Source organism: Sarcophilus harrisii, chromosome 3 (genome assembly GCF_902635505.1).
Source record: "Sarcophilus harrisii chromosome 3, mSarHar1.11, whole genome shotgun sequence".
In the NCBI taxonomy this organism is placed as follows: domain Eukaryota; kingdom Metazoa; phylum Chordata; class Mammalia; order Dasyuromorphia; family Dasyuridae; genus Sarcophilus; species Sarcophilus harrisii.
The window spans coordinates 538658013-538679525 of NC_045428.1; the positions used below are offsets into that span (position 1 = coordinate 538658013).

Consider the following 21513-nt stretch of genomic DNA (forward strand, 5'->3'; position numbering starts at 1 on the left):
AATGGGTTTTTAGCAAGGCTTTACGAATGCCAAAGGGAAAAGTACAGGCATGCAAGAAATTCAATTTACAAAGGACACGGAAATATAGAATCTTGATCATTTCTCAGATTCGCTTTTAACAGTAGGCCTTTATTAAGCTCTTGCTGTGTTCAAGGCCTTTTGTTAGATTCAAGGTATCCTGAGATAAAATATGAAGCCATCTCTTCTCTGAAGGAGCTTACATTACATAGTATCATCATCATCATCATCATCCTCATTGCTTTCATTTCAATTGCTAAGTGCTTTAAAATTCACAATGCACTTTTACATATATTACTATTGTTCCCTGCTGTCTTAAAATGTGCCTGGACCTCTTTATCCCTAAAAAAAAAACTTTCATTCAACCCTGCCCATCCCTCAAACTATCATCCTGTGTCTCTCCTCCTTTTCAAGGTTACACTCCCAGAAAAAACAATAGCCATCCATGCTAGCCTCCCACTTCCCAACACTTTTCTAAAGCTGTTGTCTCTAAACACTAATGAGTAATTTTCATTGCTAATTCCAATAGTCTTTCCCCATTCTTCTTGACCTTTGTGTTCTTTGCTGCTATTGATCACTTTTCTCGTCATAGATACTATCTAGGTTTTTTGTGATACTGCTCTCTCTGCATTCTAGTCCTGCCTCTCTGATTGATCCTTCTCAGTCACCTTTGCTGAATTTCCATTTATATCACCAGCACTAACTGTGACTTTATCCTAGGACTCTGCCCTAAGTTCTCTTCTCATTTTACCCTATATTTTATCTCTTGGGGATTTCACTAGCTCTCATGGGTTAAAATAACCATTTTTTTGGTAGATGACTCTCATGTCTATTCAACTTTCAGGGTTTTTTTCTTTTTCCCTAAGCTCTGGCCCCATATTAGCAATTCTTTACTATATATCACCATCTCTGTTGTGTAGATATTCAACACATCCCTTTCATTTAATACATCCCTTCCTAACTTCTCTATTCTGTCAAGGGAACCAATATCCTTCTTAGGTATTCATGTTCATTTTAGTGTCTTCCTCCATTCTTCCCTTGTTCCCTTTGTTCAAGCAAATATGATCAACTCATTTTCCACCAAATTCCTCATTTACTTCTCTGAACTGCAGTAACCATCACCCTCATTAAGACTTCCATGCTTCTTTTCCATCTGATCTACTGCAAGAAATTGCTAGATGTTCTCCATTATTCTAGCCTCTCTGCATGCTTGCTTTACTCAGCATCAGTTCATATAATATTTTGAGACTTTTCTGAAACCAGCCTGTTCATCATTTTTATAAAACAATAGTATTCCATTACTTTCATATCAGATTTATATTCTTTCAGCTATACCTTTTACTTCTTATGAATGCAAATGCTCAACCGCCTCCTCACCCCCATTCCACCCCCAAACTTTCTCTCCTCAGTTTGGCTGGAATACAGAATATGTGAAAAATATTAGCAAGCTTATAGCCAAATTATAAAAAATCTTTAGTGACTTGCTATTGACTTTGTATTTTATTTTCTAGGCCATAGGAGTTACTTAAGATTTTGGAACAGGAGGCAGATGAGAGTAGACTTGTGTCTTAGGGATATGATTTGGCATTGTCATTATGTGGATCATGACTTAGAAATGGGAGAGACTGGAGGCAGGGAAACCAGTTGGGAGCCTATTATAATATCATATAACCAAGGGGTTATGAGGACATGATCTAGGTGGTGACCACAGGCAAGGGAAAAAAGGCTATCACTGCCGATTTATTTTCCCTCTTGGAAGTCTGAACCACATTTATATGTCAAGTCAGTATGAGTCCTCAGATTTTCCTATCGCACTCTTGATGCTCCCTTGCTTCTTATTTCATCAAATTTATATCTAGCTGTCATATCCTTTTAATAGATTATTAGCTGTTTGTGGGCAGGGGACTTTCTTGCTTTTCATCTTTGTAAATTCTAGAATTTAGTAGCAATCTAAAGTCAGGCTCATCCTGTCTAGAGTTGGCAGACTACTCTTTTCTCTTTTTTGAAAATTGGAACCGGACTCTTGTCTCGCTCTGCATGGTCATTCCACAGACCCTAAAAGAAACTCAACAATTTGCTCTGGTAGCTCTTTCCATGCTAGAGGATGATCATCTGAGCTCAGTGACTTGATCTCATCAAGGACAATAAGATGCTCTTTTCCATTTCATCCCAACTTTCTGTTAATAATTTCTATTCTATTTCCTGGTCAGGAGGCTTCTTGGCTAAGATAAGAAGAGTCAAATCTGAGTTAGGGAGTTCCCTTCTTCTCTATCCTGCATTATCTTCCCATCCTTTCTGAGTATTGGTTCTGTTCCTTCTCTCATCATCCTTTTGTCCTTCGTCTTCCTTGGCATTTGTCCCTTCAGCTTGCTCTGAGTTGTTCCTGCTTTTGACAGCTTTCAGGGTTGGAGCCTTGAGCCTTTAGGTTTCAGGCAGGGCCATGCAACTCGTCAAAACCCTTTGAGCTAACTGGGAAATATTCAGGGCAGCTTACTCACAGAATGTGATGGAAATTAAAATGTCAGATCCCAATGGCTCTGCTCCTGGAGTGACTGAGACCTGGCAAGGCCAGGTCCATAGGCACCCTGGGTTAAGAGCCAGGAGATCAGGATTGAAGCCCTGACTCTGCCATTAACTTGCTGAATTGCTCTAAACAAGTTATCTCCCTGCTCTGAGCCTCAGTTTCCCCACGTGTAAAATTAGAGCAATGATATGTTTTGACATATATTTCATGACAACATACTTTGACAGTATCTTCTTCAGCCCAGAATAGGCTCTTGCCTAAATAAGCAGCTTATTGAGTGTTTTTTAAATGAATGGATTTGAACTCTTTCTTAGTTCACAGAGGTTATAAGGGAACAAATAAGATGACTGAAGTGAATATGTTCCTGAGAGAAAAGTTGTCATAAATTCTCATGTCATAATCAATCAACTAATCAAATAATTAATTGAGCACCTATTTATAAAGCTGGAAAAGCAACATGGATGTTAATTCGCCTAGAAGGAATTGGTTTATACCCATTTGCTATTGTGCTGTTAATTCTCTGACATAAATATATATATATTTAGGACCCATAGACATTGGGTTTGGGTAAGTACCTACTGCGTGCAGAGAGGAGCACATGAGGTTCTGGTCAGAAATGAGTGACCAATTCCAGTGAATTGTGAGAGGGTTGGGAAGATATATCTGAAATGACTTAATATATTTTTTGTTTTTTGCTGAGACAATTGGGATTAAGTGGCTTGCCCAGGGTCACACAGCTAAGCAGTGTTAGGTGTTGAGGCCAGATTTGAACCCCGGTCCTCTCGATTTCAGGGCTGATGCTCTATCCATTGCACCACTTAGCTGCCCTGAGCAAATGTTTTGTAATAATATGCACCCTAATGCATGAGCAGAGGTGGGGTCAGTAAGGAAAGCTACTTGGGAGAGAGAATTTTTAAGGTAGGTTTTAAATCAACAAACATTTATTAATCTTCTACTTTGGAACAAGTATCGTGCTTGGCTCTGAAGATAAAAAGAGCAAAAATCAAATATTTCGCATGTTCTGTGGGTATGAGAGGAGGATAATTGTGCAGATATAAGAATAGGACAAAATAGATACAAAATAAAACAAGATTATTTAGTGGAAACTCTCTAGTAGGTGATGTGGTTGAGAAAGCCTGATATAAAAGGCAGCACTTGTACTTAGCTCAGAAGGAAATTAGGGGTTCTGGGTATAGCACTGAGGAAAGAGAGCATTCCAAGCTTTGGGAATAAAAGTGGAAATAAGAATTTAGACTACTAGAGATGGAAAGAGCAAGAAGTAATATGGATTTAGGGATTAGTGGGAATGGGGAAGGATAGTCAGAGAGGGCTGGGGGACAGTCCTTGGCTTTGAAGGAATCATCCAGAACGAGGGCCAAGCCACTCCACCAATCACCTTCCTTCCTCAAGGTCTCTGTCTGAAGCTTTGGGCTGCTGTGACTGGGTTGGTACTTGGGCGTGGAGCTGGGGAAAAGGAGCAGAAGTCAGCATCCAAACCTGCTTGAAGAAAAGTGATTGAAGGCACAAGACTAGTGGAAACCACTCATATAAGAGAGAGAATGAGAAGAAAGATGTGTGGCAATGAGGGAAGGGCTCTCCATATGGAGTTAGTGGAGCTAGTCAGAGCCCACCTCTGCCATACTTAATGACTACCAGAGTTATTATCCCTTTTAAGCCTCAGTTCTCTCCAAAATAAAATTAGGGATCTTTTTGGCTTTCCCATCTCCAGGTCCGATAGGTGGGGCTGGAGGGCTCCCTGGTACTTACGGAAAATCTACAGACAGGGGATGATGATGATGCTGGGATTACAGGGCCAGCCTGGAGAGTTTGCATTGAGGCACTAGATAATGGGGAGCCAGAGTAGGCTCTTGAGCAAGGTAGTGGTGCAATGTCATAGGCCCATTACTTGCCAGAGTCCCAGGTTTGGATCCTTTCTGCCATATTGGAGGCCCGGTGCCTACACACACCACAGTCAGGCCCCTGGCAGTACAGAACCAGCCCCTTTGTCTCCTCTTCATTCCCCTCTCCCATCCCCCTCCCCAGCAGATCTAGTGCTGAGTCTCTTCTCCCCTCTCTCCCCCAGGGCCTGTATCAGCAGAGAGCACGGATGCCCTACCCCCAGGCGCTGCACCCCCAGCTGGGATGCTACTCCAGACAGGTGTGCTCAGTCACTGCTTCCAGGCAGCCCTTCAGATCCACCTTCCACTTGTGTGTCTGTCCTATCTTTCCTGGTGCTTTTCTCCTGTCCCTCTGCTCATCCCCTTTCCATCCCCTCCTCTTCCCCACCCTTGAACTCTACAAACAGGCACACTAATAATCAGAAACACTGACATGACAAGACAGGCAGGAAGACAGACAGGCAGACAGAAAGACAGGCACAAATCCTCAGATATAGATAGACCTGGAAAGGCAATCAGGCCCAATGTTGTCCTGAGACAGAGCAGTCAGTCTCTGGTGTAGAAAGATTTGAGAGGCTTGAGAATCTGTTGATCACAAATCTGTTTCTGAGAGCTATGTAATATAATTACACAGATGGAGAGCAGGTTTCCAAAGCAATTTTCCTATTCACTAATTAATTTGATTCTTATTGTAGCCCTGTGACATCATTAGATCAGGAACCATTACCCTCATTTTATGGGTGAAGACACATAATCTAGATTCTAGGAGTGAGATGCTTTGACTGAAGTCACAGATATAGTGAGTGAAATGGGTCTATGAACCAAGTCTCTTGATTCCAAGACTATTCTATTATGCTTTTAGGAATCAAAAAATCTGAGGCTAAGTCCTAGTTCAGAAAAGTCCCTCCATTTCTCCCTCTGTAAAATAAAGGGATTGAACTCTTTGATCTCCCAGATCCTTCCAGCCTAAACATTCAGTGTTCTAAGGTTTCTTCCAGCTCTAATATTTTATGTTCTATATTCTAAGAGCCCTTTCAACACTCTTCTATGGTCCTATGATTTTTTTATTCCTATGTTGAAGTTAAGACATTAGTCTTTCCAAGTTTCTCTTTAAAAATTTTTCCTTCATCCCATTCCATCTCCCTTTCCTCTATGTTCAGTGATTATATTCACTTTATCAGAAAATTCTGATCCCCGGATGGGTTGTGGTACAGTTGTTGGAAGCAAGACAGAATGTTGGCAAGGGGAAGGAGATGAAAAGAAAAGCAGAAGGAACTAAAGAAAACAACTGAGTTCACAATTTACCCCAGATCATTCTGGGAACATAGACACATACACCAGATATTTAGACACCAGGAAGTGATACAAATACAGATACAGACATATAGATATAGACATAGACACATACAGCCACACTTATAGAGATCCACCCATGGATACAAACACAATCATAGACACAGAGACAGACACAGACTTGGATATAGACATGGACACATACATCCTGATATTTAAATACCCAGAAACTGAGACAGATACAGAAACAGACACAGATATAGACATAGTCACATACAGCCACACTTACAGACATCCACCCATGGATACAAACATAGTCATAGATACAGACATAGACACAAACTTGGAAATAGACATGGACACATATATCAGATATTTAGATACCCAGAAACTGACACAGATACAGATACAGACATAGATATAGACATAGACACACTTACAGCCACACTTACAGACATCCACATATTGATACAAACATAGTCATAGATACAGACATAGACACAAACTTGGAAATAGACATGGACACATATATCAGATATTTAGATACCTAGAAACTGACACAGATACAGGAATACAACACAATCACAGACACAGACACAGACTTGGATATAGACATGGACACACAAACCCAGATGTTTAGATACCCAGAAACTGACACAGATACAAATATAGACACAGATATGGGCATAGACATATACAGCCACGCCTACAGACATCCACACATGGACACAAACACAGTCAAAGAGACAGAGACAGACAAAAATGTGGATATAGACACACAACAACACAGACATAGAAATAGACATAGATGTAGCTTTGACACATCCACAGAAACATACACTAAAACCAGAACTATAAACATTCAGAGATTATATTGATACTGACATAGCCACAGATACAAACACAGTTCTTCCTTTCTTCTCCCTTCCCCCCCCCACATACATTTTTCCCTTTTCCCTTCTCTGGTCACTCATGGGCATAGGGTAGGGAAGAATCTGAGGTCTTCATGGAATATCAAGGGAATTTCAGGTGCCACAAAGTTGTCGTCCATTGTTTCTTTACAAGATATAGTTCAGAAATTCATAGGATCACCTAGGACATGATGTGCCATTGGGCAGCCCACCAAAGACCTAGGCTACCCCCCTTGGATGGTTTCTGTCATAAGTGAGGGTTGTGTCATCCTCACCAGAGCATCTGGACAGAATTGATTATTTCTGACTTTTCATGTTGACTTCAGGACTATCTGCCAGAACTGAGATGCTCTATCCTGCCTCTTACCTCACTCTCTTTGGCTTCTAGTGGTTTTGTCTAATATTGGACTACCAGCCCCAGGTGGGGCTTAGGGGTTGGTTGGCTATCCATGGTGCATTAACAAGAGCTCCATGCTTGGAGTCAGAATCCCTGGAGTGATAATTAGCTGTATGACCTTAAGCAAGTCATTGCCCCTCATTTTCCTCATCAGTATCGTGGATACTTGTCCTATCCATTTCAGAAGGTTGCTATAAGCAGATTGTTTTAAAATTGTAAAGCACTTTAGGAATTTGAATTATTATATTATTGTCATTATTATTATTGCTCTGGATTGTCTGTGATCCCCTAGTGTTTTTACATTGCTGCATACAGATAGGTATAGCAGATGGTAGAAGGGGAATGGGGGCCCAGAAATCCTTAGGGACAATGAAATCCCTAGTTTTCAGAAGGAAGCACAGCGTGCCAAGGCGGAAAAGGCAGATGGGACTGTATCTATTTTCCCCATACTGGAGCATCCTCTAAGGAGGTCTTAATCACGCCAAGATGCTAAGAACAGCTGGGATGCAGTGCAAAATAATTGCATCCACACTTCTGCTTGGCCTTGCAGTTCAGGTCAAGGAAATTTAAAGGAAGCAGACAGAGAGGCCGGAGCTGGTATGTCTTAGGTTATACCAGCATCTTGTTGACTCTAGTCAGACAGAGGCTGGGTTGAACTTGATGGGAATGGCACAATGGCAAACCCTGGGGTATGAAGGGTCTCAAATTGTATCTCCTTATATTTTCTTATGATGAAAGTGGGGCATTTCTCAAGTATCAGCTGTACATCCAGGACCATAGCATATGCTGCTCCCAAGTCCAAGGTTGTTACACGTGGCTATGGGGGAGGCCATATGGACCTGGCTTCATGTCCTGCCTCTGTCTCTTACAAAAATCTATGTCATCTTGAATCCACTTTATCTTTCTAGACCTCAGTTTCTCTATTTATAAATTATAGAAGTTGAAGTAGATGGCCTCTGGGATCCCTTTTAGCTTCAGTTCTGTGATCCTATGTTTCTATGAAAATAGAGTAAAGATCAAGTCAAAGTCTATGGATCTGATTGTCCCAGAAGAGCTCACTCCCTATTCTTACCCAAAGGAGATTTCTGGGAGTGCGTACAAAGCCTGGGACACTAGTAACAGACAAAACTATCTTGCCCAATTGCCCCTGACAGATTGAACAAAGAATTCTGAGGGGTTATTGTGTGGTGAAGTCAGAACATGCAATCTATCCACTAGGAAGACCGGGCCTTGTAGGCCACCATAGATCCTGGAGCATCCTTCATATTTAGACTATATTGGACAGGAGCTTTAGCCCTTCCAAAATCCAAGAAACTATACTTATATCGGGAACACTCTTCCCTGTACTTTTATATCTTTAATAGCAAATATGTCTTAAATACATACAATATACAGAAAATTGTGCTAAGCCCTGTCCTCATAGGAGTCATTATCTAGTAGGGGGTATAAGACTCCAATATAGATAACTCTATTACACCATGTTACATAATATGGGCATTAGAGAAACACAAAGACCTGAGGGTGAAGACTAACACAGATAGGGGAAGGCTTTAGGAAAGCCTTTGGGGGAAGCTTTAAAGATCACGGGAATTTAACAGGTCAAAAGGCACTGGGTACCTATGTCAGAGAAAATAGCCTAAGCAAAAGCAAGGAGGCAATAGAATACATGTTTAAATCCGTGGAACAGAGCATTAGGAGATAGGACTAACAAGGCAGATGGCATCAGATTGCAGAATGCCATGTATATCATCTAAGGAACTTGAACTTTTAACTCACTCATAAATCTCTGCCTTGTATAAATTTACATGCTTTTTCAGGACATCACATCTTTAAATACTTGGAAATGTATATGTTGAGGGTAGAGAGGGAAGTTTGGAAGGGACAGGAAAGGGCATTAGAATGTTTGACTCAGAGCTGTAACTAGGATAGGATGATCAGTACTTTGTCCTAGAGCACTAAAATTTGGAGGGTGATTAACAACACTTATGTTCCTTTCACAAGTAGGATCATCTGAGTATAGTAACTAGTTAGCAAGAGTAATTAGTTATTTATCAGATATTTCCTCCCCTTCTCACCTTAGCTAAGTTCCTCCCCAGTTCACCCCTATCATCCTCTATGTTCCTACTGTGACCCACCTCCTTATAAGTAGCCTCATAATGTACTGGATTCTCCATCTCCAGAATCTGTGTCCTAGCATTTCTGTTCCTCCTCCCCACAAGAAAACTTGTTTTAAGAAATTAATTTGGGATCTTTCTTTATGAAGCTTATTCCAACTCTTGTGTGCCCAAGGTGCAAGAGAGACTCCTTTTCTGGGTAATGAGAAAATAGATATCATTGGGGTAACCTCCTCCTTACCCCACCTTTGGCCCTAAGTCTCTCCACTTTTCTATATAAAATGTGATCAATAAGGACATTCTAAAATTGAGATGGGATTCTAAGTTGAATGAAATAAATTTAGTATGATCATTTTTTTACTATGACCGTGTCATGTGATGAGGACACAGAGACTGAGATACAGCAAATCAAGCCTGGCATCTTTGGTGATGAAAAAAACAAAGAATGAACTAGGGTTTTTGGTGGGTTTGGGATATAGTCTATGGGACACATGGATATGGCTTGTGGAAGGGAAGGGAACTGGAGGATGGTGGTGGGAATGGAAATTGTTAATGTGGGGAATCTTCTCTCTTCTCTGAATAACAGGTGACACCCTACAACCCGCAGCAGATGGGACAACAGATTTTCAGATCATCATATACCCCTTTGCTGAGTTACATCCCTTTCGTCCAGCCTGGCTACTCTTACCCACAGAGGACACCTCCCAAGCTGTCCACCAGCCCCCGTGACCCTTCCCCCATGGCAGGAGATGGGCCACAGTACCTCTTCCCCCAAGCTTATGGGTATGTTCCTAAATCTCACCCTCATCCAACACGTCATTTATTAGGGAGAAGGTGGACATTGGGTAGAGATGAGGATACTATAAGAATAGCAGAGTTCTTCTAAAGCCAGATAATTCTGGATAAGGGTACCAAATGGTTTCCCAGAGAGTATCACTAGCCAACAAGCAGCCTTCCCTGGAAGATTTTTATATTATTTTATATTATTTACTTTATATTTATATTATATTATTTTATATTGGCATATATAATGCAGTAAATGCAGTAAAATGCAGTAAAATGGTGTCTGAAGCCAAAATCTTTATTGGGTGCTATAGAGAGACAGAAGGATGGGATATGTCCCATGCCCTTAAGAGCTCTTAGCCCAGTTATTGACATTAACAAATAATCTATAATGCAAAGTTTTACATATTAGAATATCACCAAATATAAAATTCTAAGTACAGATTGTGAGTGTGATGAGAGCACAGGAAAGAAAGATTGCTATGGGCTGGACAAAGAGAGCATAGAATTTTAGAGCTGGAAAGGGCCATAAACATCAGCCATGCCCAACCCTACGTTTTTCAATGTCAAGAAAGGCTTCTCAGGGTTGATTAGAATTAGGCCTTTATCAAAATATTCCCAGAGTGGCACAGTAACATATTGTTTGGTCTCCTTAGCTCTGTTCTTTCCCTTTTTAATTCTTCTCTACACATCGCTTTTAGAGAAATCTTACTTGTGTTACTCTTGCTCCAAAGAACCTGCAATAATTCTCCTTGCTCAGTCTTGCCCAAATTCATAGCTTTTAAACAACTTGATCCCACCCCTTTGGGGCAGCCAGGTAACACAGTGCACTAGACCCACAATCATCAAGAGCTGAGTTTGAGTCTTAGGTTATGGAAACCTTGGGGAAGGGGAGACATCTGAGTCTCACATACTTATTATCGTATAACCCTGGACAAGTCACAATATCAACTTGAGGAGCAGCTAGATAGCACAGTGGATAGAATACCAACTCAGAATTTAGGACCTGAGTTCAAATCTGATCTCAGACACTTGACACTTCCTAGCTGTGTGACCCTGGGCAAGTCACTTAACCCCAATTGCCTCAAAACAAAAAGAAATTTAAATATATCAACCTTAGTTTCCTCATCTATAAAATAGGACTGATACTATTATCTAACTCCCAAGATAGGATCAAATGAAGTAATATTTATTTATAAAGCACTTGGCAAGCCTTAAGGCATTTTATATAAATGCCAGCTATTATTACTTGTCTATGTTTTTTTTTCTTTTCAATGTTATCTTCATTGCAGCAATGATAAATCTCAATTCATTCGAAAGATTTCTTAAGCACCTTCTTTGTGCTTACCATTATCTTAGACTCTGCAGAAGATAGAAATATGAATATGATTTATTACTCAAAAAACTTACAATTTAATGCTTGGATGTATTGATGGATCTGTGAATTCACCAATGTAGTTACTTCTTTCTGTGATACATGTCACAGCCTATTCATGTCATCTTAGCCTGAGTCTTGTTCATATTGCACCCTCAGTCTTTCACAGGAGCTCTACCCAACATTTTGGAATGTCCCATAGAAATCTTGACTGTGTGGGTGCCGATAGAACATACACTCTAAGAAAGGAAATAAAATAAGGAGAAAACCTCAAATGCAAGGCAGTATTGCAAGATTCCTGTGGCTAGATACAACAAGAAGCTATAAGAGATTAGAGAAGGGAGAGGTCACTTCTGATCAGAATGATCAGAGAAAACCTCATGAAGAAAGCAGCATTTAAGCTAGACTTTGATGAATGGGCAAGATTTCTATAGAGATGAAGTAGAAGGTCTTGGGAGGTGAAGGAAATGGTATGGCAAAGCAGCAGAGATGAGAAAACACAAGGTATGTTTAGAAGATGTCAAATAATCCGATTTGGCTGTTGCGTAAGGTTCAGCTAGAGGAAAGGTAGAAATCTTGAATGCCAGCTTGAGATATGGTTCTAAAAGCAATTATAGAGTATTTTTGAGGAGGAGAATAAGATGTCAGATCTGTTCCTTAGAAATATGATTTCAGCAAGGAAGGCTTGGGGAGAAAATACCAGAGGCAAAGAGACTAGCTAAAAGACTGCAAAACAATCCGGGAAAGTGAAGAGGAGTACCCTAGAATGGTCATATTGTCAGAAGAGAGGGAGGAATGGAGAAGAAGAATCCATAGGACTTAGGGACTAATGGAGATGGGAGGATGGAGTAAAGTAATGCTAAGCATCAAAAATGTATGAAGATTTGAGCTTGGGAGACTAGGGTGATGATATATAGAGAAGTCAAGAGCAAGTATTTGCTTATCTGAAAGGTGTTGGGAGGTACTTAGGCAGATGAAAAGTTCTATTTTGAATGTGCTAAATTTGAAGTCCTGGTGAAGAAGTCCAGCTAACATTTGGGAATATGGTACTTGACAAATGGGTCATAAGTAGTAAAATACATACGGTGGTTATCTTCATCGAGATGACATCTGAGATTATAGCTGTTGTTGAAATTGTCATGGGAAAGAATACTCTTCATTTAGCTATGCACATCCCCCAAACAAGCAAGGATTAAACCCTGTGGAATATATATATATAATAGTGGAGAAGAAGAAAAGGAATCAGAAATAGAAGCAAAGAGAAAGAATCAAGTTGAGGGAATATCACATAAATCAGGGGAAGAGAGAGAATCCAGAAGGGGATATATGGGGGCATTGGTTAACAGTGTCAAATACTGCAGAGACATTACAGAGATTGAGGAATTTTAAAAGGCCATTGGAAATAGCAATAGAAAGTCATTATTGACATTAGAGCTGTTTCAGGAGAGTAGAATGAATGGAAATCTCAATGCAGGAGTTTGATAGGTGAGTGTATGGCAAGGAAATGGAGGCTGTAAATGTAGTTGACTCTTTCTACATGTATGGAGAGAATTCCAACGGGAGATAGCATATGAGGGAGAAGTTTCCCTTCTATTAATGATAGGGGGACCTCAGAGAGAAGAGGAGGCTAAAATGATAAAACTACATCTGGAGTATTGTATTCACTTTTGGGCATCACAATTTCAGAAAGATGTTCATAATGTCAAGAATGTTCAAAGGAAGATAATCAGAATGGTGAAAGCCTCATCTGGTGTAAATATCATGTGGAATTGAGGATGGAAAAGAGGAGACTTATTTGCTGGCTTTAGGCAACAAGTAAAATGAGCAGGGACCTAAAGCGAGGAGACAAATTTGATCTCAAAGGTGTCACAGAAATTTGGGAAGAATCCCAAGTTTGGAATATGGCATTGGTTGGGGATACATTGTTTGTTTTAAAAGAGGATAACAATAAAAGGGGAAGGGTAGTATTTCTAAGAAGCTACAGCCGTGTGAAGAGATCCAGCAACCATAAGAGAGCACCTGGGTAAAGATAATGGAGAAACTGATATGATTTTGTAATCAGGGCATATTACAGACCACCTGTATAGCAAGAATAAACATATGATTTTGGGAAAGAGATTATAAGCTTGGCATAGAGGCATAATATAGCAATAATGAAGCAGTTCAATTATCCAGACATCTACTGGCGTGCTTTCTGCCAAAAGCAGAGCTTATAATAATTTTTTGACTTGTTTCAATGAAAATTTTATCTTTTGAAAGGTGGAGGAACTAATGATGGAATTCTATCCTGGATCTGATTCTAACAGAGAGGAATTAGTTGCTGGGTAGGAAGCAATTAGGGGAGCCTTAGGGTAAGTGATTTCTTCCTACCTCTTAAAGTTTGATAAAGGAAAGGAAAGCTGAGCATATGACATGCACCCTAGACTTAAGGAGAACAGATTTCAAAGGGCTCAGAAAATAAATAGATAAGAGCCCATGGACTAGAATTCTATAAGGGAAGTCAATAAAAGAGGGATGGGAAACTTAAGAATGAAATTTGGAAGACGCAAAGGGAAACAATAATGAAGAGAGAAAATGTGAGTTGTCTGAAAAGATGAGTATGGATGGAATAGAAAACTTACCAACCAATTTAGATTTTAAAAAGAAATGTACAGAAGATTGAAGCAGGGGCAAGTAACAGAAGATGGATACAAAAGCATGGCCCAGCTTTGTAAAAAGAGTATTAGATGTGTTAAAACTTGGAATGAACTCAAGCTGGTGAGGAAAACTGAAAACAACAAAAAGAGAATTGGAGGGAAGAGGACTACTGTGGAGAAAAAGGCAGTTTAAAGAAGTGTGGGAACAGTGCTTGGGGTAGATGGAATGATAACTGACAACAAAGAAAATGAAGGGCTCTTGATTTTTATTTTTCTTTTTTCTCTGCCACTGAAAATGGCCTTTGGAATAGAAAGGACAGGACAAAAATGCCTATTAGGGCGCTGATACACAGGACAAATATGGAAATAGCACCTAACTACCCTTTGGAACTTAAAGAAAGGTTGAATGTGATTAGTGAGTTACTGTCAGTGATATTTGGAAGATCATGGAGAATAGAGGAGGAATAAAAGGACTGGAGAAGGATAAATGTCCCAATGTTCAAAAAAGAAAAGAGTCTGCAAACTACAGATTAATGTAACCAACTGTTTCACAACAAAATTTCAGAGTGCATTTTTAAAGAGATAGTTCCTGGATACTGAGGGAGTGAACTCAAAGAACCTGCATGACTCCATCAAGAACAAGTCATGCACTTTTGATTTCCTTTATTTCTCAGCGTAGCTAAGCATGGAGATGAGGCAAGTGCTGTAGGAATATCCTAGACTTCAGCAAAGTGTTTGATAAGGTATCTCATGCTATTCTAGCGGGGAAGAGTATGGGGCTCGTAATGGGATAATTGTTGGATTCAGAACTGGTTGGATAATCATTATTTTTCCATGTCAGTTTGGAAGGAAGCCTCTAGTGGAGTGCCCCAGGAATTTGTGCTCAGCTTGGTGCTGTTTAACAGATTTATCAATAATTTGAATAAAAGTATAGATGACATACTTAAGCAGACACAAAGCTGAGAGGGATAGCTAACATTTTAGATGATGGTCAAAACCTAAAAAGATCTTGACAGTTCAGAGCTTTGGACTGAAACAATGATGGTGGAATCAAATATAAAAATATATAAAGTCATTTTTATTGTGGTTCAGTTGTGTTGGATTCTTTGTGATCTCATGGACCATAGCATACCAGTACTGTCTGTGAGATTTTCTTGGGAAAGGTATTAGATTGGTTTGCCATATTCTACCCTAGCACATTAAGGCAAACAGAAGGTAAGTGACTCATTTAGTTAGGAAGTGTCTGAGGCTGAATTTGAATTCAGGTTTTCCTGATCAGTGAGCCACCAGCTGCCTCATCTATTTGGATTCAAAAAATCAAATTCACAAGAAAAGGCAAGATTAGACAAATTTTTTTTTCCTGCAAAAGATCAGATAGCTTTAGTATATTACAAGTTCACTAAAGGTCAACAGTGGAAAATATATGGCAACCAAAAATTTGATTTCAATCTTGAGCTTTATCACAAGAGGTATAATTGGTAGAATAAGGAGGAAGTGATCCTTCTTTATTCTGCCCTCTTAGGACCATAATGAAATATTGTGTTCTTTTCTTGGAAGCTTAATGTAAGAATATTGATACAATGGAGACTGTCTAGAGGAGGACAACAGGTAAGTGTGAAGTTGTGAGTTGTGAACTAGGTAGTGAAGAATGAGTTTATCCTATATGAGGAGGAAGTAAGGATGTTCAATCTAGGGAGAAGAGGATATAAGTGGATATGATTGTTGTTTTCAAGATTTAGAAGATGGTCTGGTAGATTAGCTTTGTTTTATATAGTTTTATATGTGTGTGTGTGTGTGTGTGTATACATATATACATATAACTACAGAAAAAAGAACTAAAAGTAATTGATAGAAGTTGGAGGATTTAGAAGAATTTAGGCTTGCTTTTGGAAAACTCCATATTCAAGAGCAGAATGGACTACTTTGATTAATAGTGGGTTCCCCTTTATTGAAGGTCTTCAGATCTAAAGTTGGGATGCTCCCTTGTCTGATTTCTTGTAATGGGAATTTTTTCAGATATGATTTGGATTTGGTGACTTGTTTCTGCTCTTTTAACTCTAAACTTCTGAGTGATTCTAATACTTGACCAGCTAGAATAGACCAGATAGAAGTGTTCTGCTTAACCCAGGGAGGCAGGAATGGAAGGAAATTACAAAAAGGAAAATTTGAAATTGTTAGAAGGAAAAACTTAGTTATGGAAGGTATGGTGGCTGCCTCAGAAAATTGTTAATTTATCTCACTTAAGGTCTTCATCAATCAAATGCTGAATGACTGTTTATTGGGTGTGCTGTAAAAGGGGTTTTTATTCTGACAAAAAATGAAGGAAGGGTAATGATATGACTGGTCTTTAAATTTGAAAGACCTGAGTTCAAGTTTCATGTCCAACACATCCCATATGTGTGACCCTGGACAAGTTATACCCTTTCAGGGCCACAGAAAGCTCTCCAAGACTACCCATTGCAGAGAAGATGCTGATCTGCATTATAGGGGGATTTTGCTCATCATGAGGAAGCTCCAATACCAATGAAATCTGGTAATAAAAATCTGTTTTTGGGGTTTTTTTGGTTTTTACCACATCTGGGTTGAACCAGTTGGTTCAGGTCCAACTTTGTGATTCGGTGATAAGAACTAGGAGGGACTACCAGAGGAAAAGTCCCAGAGGAAAAGGAGTGGGGATGGGATTAAGATAGCAGGAAGAAAAAGGAAAGTCTTCTTTTCTTTTTTCTTTTTCTTTCCTTTAAGACAAGATAAGGATGAAAGAGTGAGTAAAACAAATATGTTGAAATGTAGAAAAGGCAAAAGCAGGAAAATGAAGGCCCTTAGACCAGAAATTCTTAATTTTCTCAGGGCAGAGGAAAGTGACCACAGAAAACTGATTCTTGTCTTTTTCTTTGCTTAAGATTTTTCTCTTCCTGGAATACTCTTCTTCTCCTATCCATCCAATCCAACATCCTTCAAAGCACCTGCCATATCCTGCCTCCTCTAGGAAGACTTTGTTAGCCACTTGAGCTAAATACCATTCTCTCTCCTCCTTAACTCCTCAAGGTTTCACACCTGCTTAATGTCTAGTATATAATTTAACAAAGATCCAAACCAACCTTGTCATAGTGTCTAAGTGTTTTCTATGTATAAGTCATACCAACCCTAGGAACTCTCTAAGAGCAGGGATTAACTCTTTCTTTCTCTTGTTGTCTCCATAGCACCCAGGGCTTGGCACGCCATAGGCATTTAGTACATACTTATTGCACTGGAAATGAAATATAGGATTAGGTTTTGTGAAAAGGAAGGGAAGGAAATAGAAGGGTCAGGGAATCTTACTGTGCCCTCAAACTCATCTCAAGGAGGTAACCCTTTGTCTGAGTCTGACCCTGAGATCTCCTTTGATTTGGGATTCCATGAATGAGAACACTGTTCTTAGAGATAGCAGCAACACGAGAATTCTCTAGCCTACCCAATCAGCAGCCTCCCAGGGATGCGGGAAGATCCAGGAGGTTCAGGAACATAACCTAGAGCTCCGGTCTTTCCTAGCCTTGCTATGGTACCTAAATATTGTGGGACCCATCTACAAGGTCCTGTTTATGAAGAAGAAGGGAGCATGAAGGATAGTGCAAAGAACATTGAGCTGAGGGCCAAGAGAACCCTGTTTTAGTTCTCTTTTCTGTGTCCCCCTGGGGAAGTAATTCCCCTCGCTAGGTCTCAGTTTATTCACCAGTAAAACAAGGGGGTAAATGAAAGAATGGCCAAGGTTCCTTCCAGCTCTTCTGGAGCCTGTGGTTCTCTGATGGCCAGAGCCCAGCAAATGGACATGGGAATTTCCAGGTTGGGGATGGGAGTAGTCTCTGTCTAGCTGCTGGAGCTCAGCTGTGAGTCTGTCCTGAGGATTCCCACTTCCTTGCCTATCACAGGACTCTGACAATCACCCAATTCAGACGAGAATCTCAGTAAGCCCTGGGCTGATGGCAGGGAGAGATCTCATAAGATCCACTGTTCTTTCTTGTAGGTTTGGCTCAACATCCAGTGGACCGCTGGTGAATAGCCCCTACTTTTCTTCCAGTGGCAACGGCATCAATTTCTAGCCGCCCTTCTCCCTTTCTTCTCTGCCACCTCTCATCCCATAGGGCCAGAGTGAAGTGTTCCGCAACCCTGGCCTCCAAGATCATCTGGTTTCAGGTTTGGAAAACCAATGTTCTGGCCAGGCAGACCCTCTCCCCCCATACAGACATGCATACACACTCACCCACTCACACACACACACACATACACACACACATACATGCATACACACACACATACTCCACACAAACATACACACCTACCCACAAAAATGCACATACAGAGTTGTATTTAGCTGACGTGAATGGTTTTTGTTGTTGTTGTTGGTAAAATAGGAGTAAGGCGTATAATAAGAAAAAAGTTTGTATTTATAATAAAACTCTGAACTACTTGAAATGAATTCATCTCTCTTCCTGGCTGCTTGATTTGAAGTGTCCCATTTCCCTGTCTGGGTCTCCCTCCATTTATTAAAGTTACCCAATTTCAGTGCATGTGTTGGGGATGGGCTGGGCTGGGAAGAAAGCAGAAAGAATGAAGTCCCTTCTGAGCTTCAATTAAAGCTTTAATCATCAGGATCCTGATGGATAGTTTCCTTCTGGCTTTGTTTACACTGAATTTAGGATCAGAAAACCTGATTTAAAGTCCTGTCTATGTCACTTACCAACTGTGTGACCTTGAAAATGTCATGGAACTCCTCTGGTCTCTCTTGTAAAATGCCTACACTCCAACACTTCCTGCTCCCAGATTCATCTGGGGAATGGAACTTCCTTCCAGGACTTTGACAATCACCAAATGCAAACTAGAAAGCAATCCCTAATAAAGGCGAGATAACAATGTACATTAACTCCCTTCCTTAACCAAAAGAGGAGGGAATAGACTTGATCTTGAAAGATTTAACTCTATTTAATTCAACAAACATTTATTAAGCATCTAAGGCATTCATAAAAGCCCATGACTCATCATAGAAGGGAGGGTTCCCTGGTTTTTTGGAGACTATACCAATTGCCTACAAATACTGACAAGCTAAAAAGTCATGGAGTCTATAATGGCTCATGGTCATTGCTCCACAGCTCAGTCTCACTAAGGCTCATCTCCACAAGTTGGCTACATAGTGAAGAATTCTTAAATAATGCACATCTTGAAGCAGGCATAGTAGACAACAATCCCCCACCCCATCCTCCATCCAATTTTGAATGGCGAGGGGATAAGTAAAAGAGAGTTTATAGCCTACAAAAGCTATTTTAACTGCAACTTCTCTGTGTCTGCTCTTTAATTATTAGAAGGCTGAATGAGTTAGAAACATATAACTCCTATATCTAGTCCCAGACCATGTGTCATATCCCACCTGGACATCTACCAGGACTTCAAGGCCCACATGCTGTGACCATACTGCCATTTGCCCTAGTATCATTCACATCAAATTTCTTCTCACCTCTCCTTCTTCCCTCTCCCCATATTTTGCTCTTGCTCTGGGGAAGAAGAAAAAACTCAAATTATTACTCTCAGTGCAAACAAAGAAGGACTGGAAATCCATCGCCCTATGATTTCACTCCAGTCCCTGTCTCTTCCCTGTGACTTCCCTGAACATGACTCCATTTTGAATGCTGAAATCTTGTATTAGAATGTAAGCTCTGAAGGTGGGATCAGTGAATATTTCTCCTTATACATCTTTTGCTTAGCATATGACAGACACATAGTAGGTATTTTAAAAGTGCCTCTTTGATGTAATTAATGATCAAAAAGTAGATGTAGTAGATGAATTGAACCACTTGTATATTGACATTCTCACTATGAATAATGATGATGATGAAGTTGATAACTAGCATTTAGATATCACTTTAAGACTTACACAACACTTGACAAATATTGGATCTTTACAGGAACAATAGTTGCTATTATAACACTTGGATAGAGTTCCGGGCTTGTGTTCAAATCTAAGCTCCAAAACTTTTTTTTTCAGTTTTTTTATTTTTTTTTATTAAAGCTTTTTATTTTTCAAAACATATGTGTGGACAATTTTTTAACATTAGCCCTTGCAAAACCTTGTGTTCCAACTTTCCCTTCCTCCCCCCCATGCCCTCCCCTAGATGGCAAGTAGTCTAATATAAGTTAAACATGGTATTAATATATATTAAATCCAATATATGCATACATATTTATATAATTATTGTACTGTACAAAAAAAATCAAATCAAACCAAACCAGTAAAAAAAGAAGCAGAATAAAATGCAAGCAAGCAACAATGAAGAGAGTGAAAATGTATCTTGTGGTCCACATTCAATTCCCACAATCCTCCCTCTGGGTGTAGATGGTTTTCTTTATCACTGAACAATTGGAACTGGCCTCAATCATCTCATTGTTGGAAGGAGTTATATTCATCAGAATTGATTCTCATATAGTATTGTTGTTGAAGTGTATAATGATCTCCTGGTTCTGCTCATTTCACTCAGCATCAGTTCATGTAAGTCTCTCCAGGACTTTCTGAAATAGTCCCATTGGTCATTTCTTACAGAACAATAATATTCCATAATATTCCTATACCATAATTTATTCAGCCATTCTCCAACTGATGGGCATCTACTCAGTTTCCAGTTTCTAGCCACTACAAAAAGGGCTGCCACAAACATTTTTGCACATGTGGGTTCTTTCCCTCCTTTAAGATTTCTTTGAGATACAGTCCCAGTAGAGACACTGCTGGGACAAAGGGTTTGCACAGTTTGATAATCCTTTGGGCATAGTTCCAAATGGTTGGATCCAGTCCCAACTCCACCAACAATGCATCAGTGTCCCAGTTTTCCCACATCCCCTCTAACATTTGTCATCTTTTTCCTGTCATTTTAGCCAATCTGAATGGTACATCAAAGTTGTTTTAATTTGCATCTGATCAATAGTGATTTAGAGCACCTTTTCATATGGCTAGAAATACTTTCCTTTTCTTCATCTGAAAATTGTTCATATCCTTTTACCATTTATCAGTTGGAGAATTAGCCTCTGAAACTTACCAGCCATGGGATCCTAGATAAACCACTTAACCCCGTTTGCCTCTGTTTCTTCAATTATAAAATAGGATAATCATGAGACCTGCTTGCCAGTGTGCTTATGAGAATCAAATAAGATATTTGTAAAGCATTTAGTATAGCGTCTGACACATAGTGTTTAATAATTTTTTGTTGTTGTTCAGTCATGTTTGACTCTTTGTGACTCCGTATGAATTTTTTTTAGCAAAGATATTGGAATGGTTTGCTATTTCCTTCTCTAGTGGATTAAGGGAAACATAGATTAAGTGATTTTCCCAATTTACACAGCTGGTGAGTGTTTGAAGTCAGATTTGAACTCAGGTTCTGACTCCAGGCCCAATGCTCTATCCACGGAGCAAACTAGCTAACTCTAATAAATGCTTATTTCATTCCTTATCCTTGTTTCATGGATGAATAAATTGAGGCAGAAAGAAAATAAGTAACTTTCTGAGGGCCATACAATGTCTAAATCTGGATTTGTATTCAGATTTTCC

At 39.7% G+C, this 21513-nt stretch overlaps 1 protein-coding gene across 4 annotated transcripts in view; it reads left to right on the forward strand.

Moving 5' to 3' along the window:
* The window catches only part of C3H1orf94 (chromosome 3 C1orf94 homolog), a 63982-nt gene extending 45586 nt beyond the window's left edge, over positions 1 to 18396 (forward strand). For 3 of the 4 annotated variants that reach the window (XM_031962097.1, XM_003765344.4, XM_031962098.1), the window contains 3 exons: positions 4626 to 4700; positions 9742 to 9938; positions 17950 to 18396. In XM_031962097.1, the coding sequence (XP_031817957.1) occupies positions 4626 to 4700; positions 9742 to 9938; positions 17950 to 18025 (348 nt within the window). In that variant the 3' untranslated portion in view covers positions 18026 to 18396. The remainder of the gene's footprint in view (positions 1 to 4625; positions 4701 to 9741; positions 9939 to 17949) is intronic. The other variant, XM_031962096.1, reaches the window with a different exon arrangement.
* Positions 18397 to 21513: the final 3117 nt, after the last annotated feature.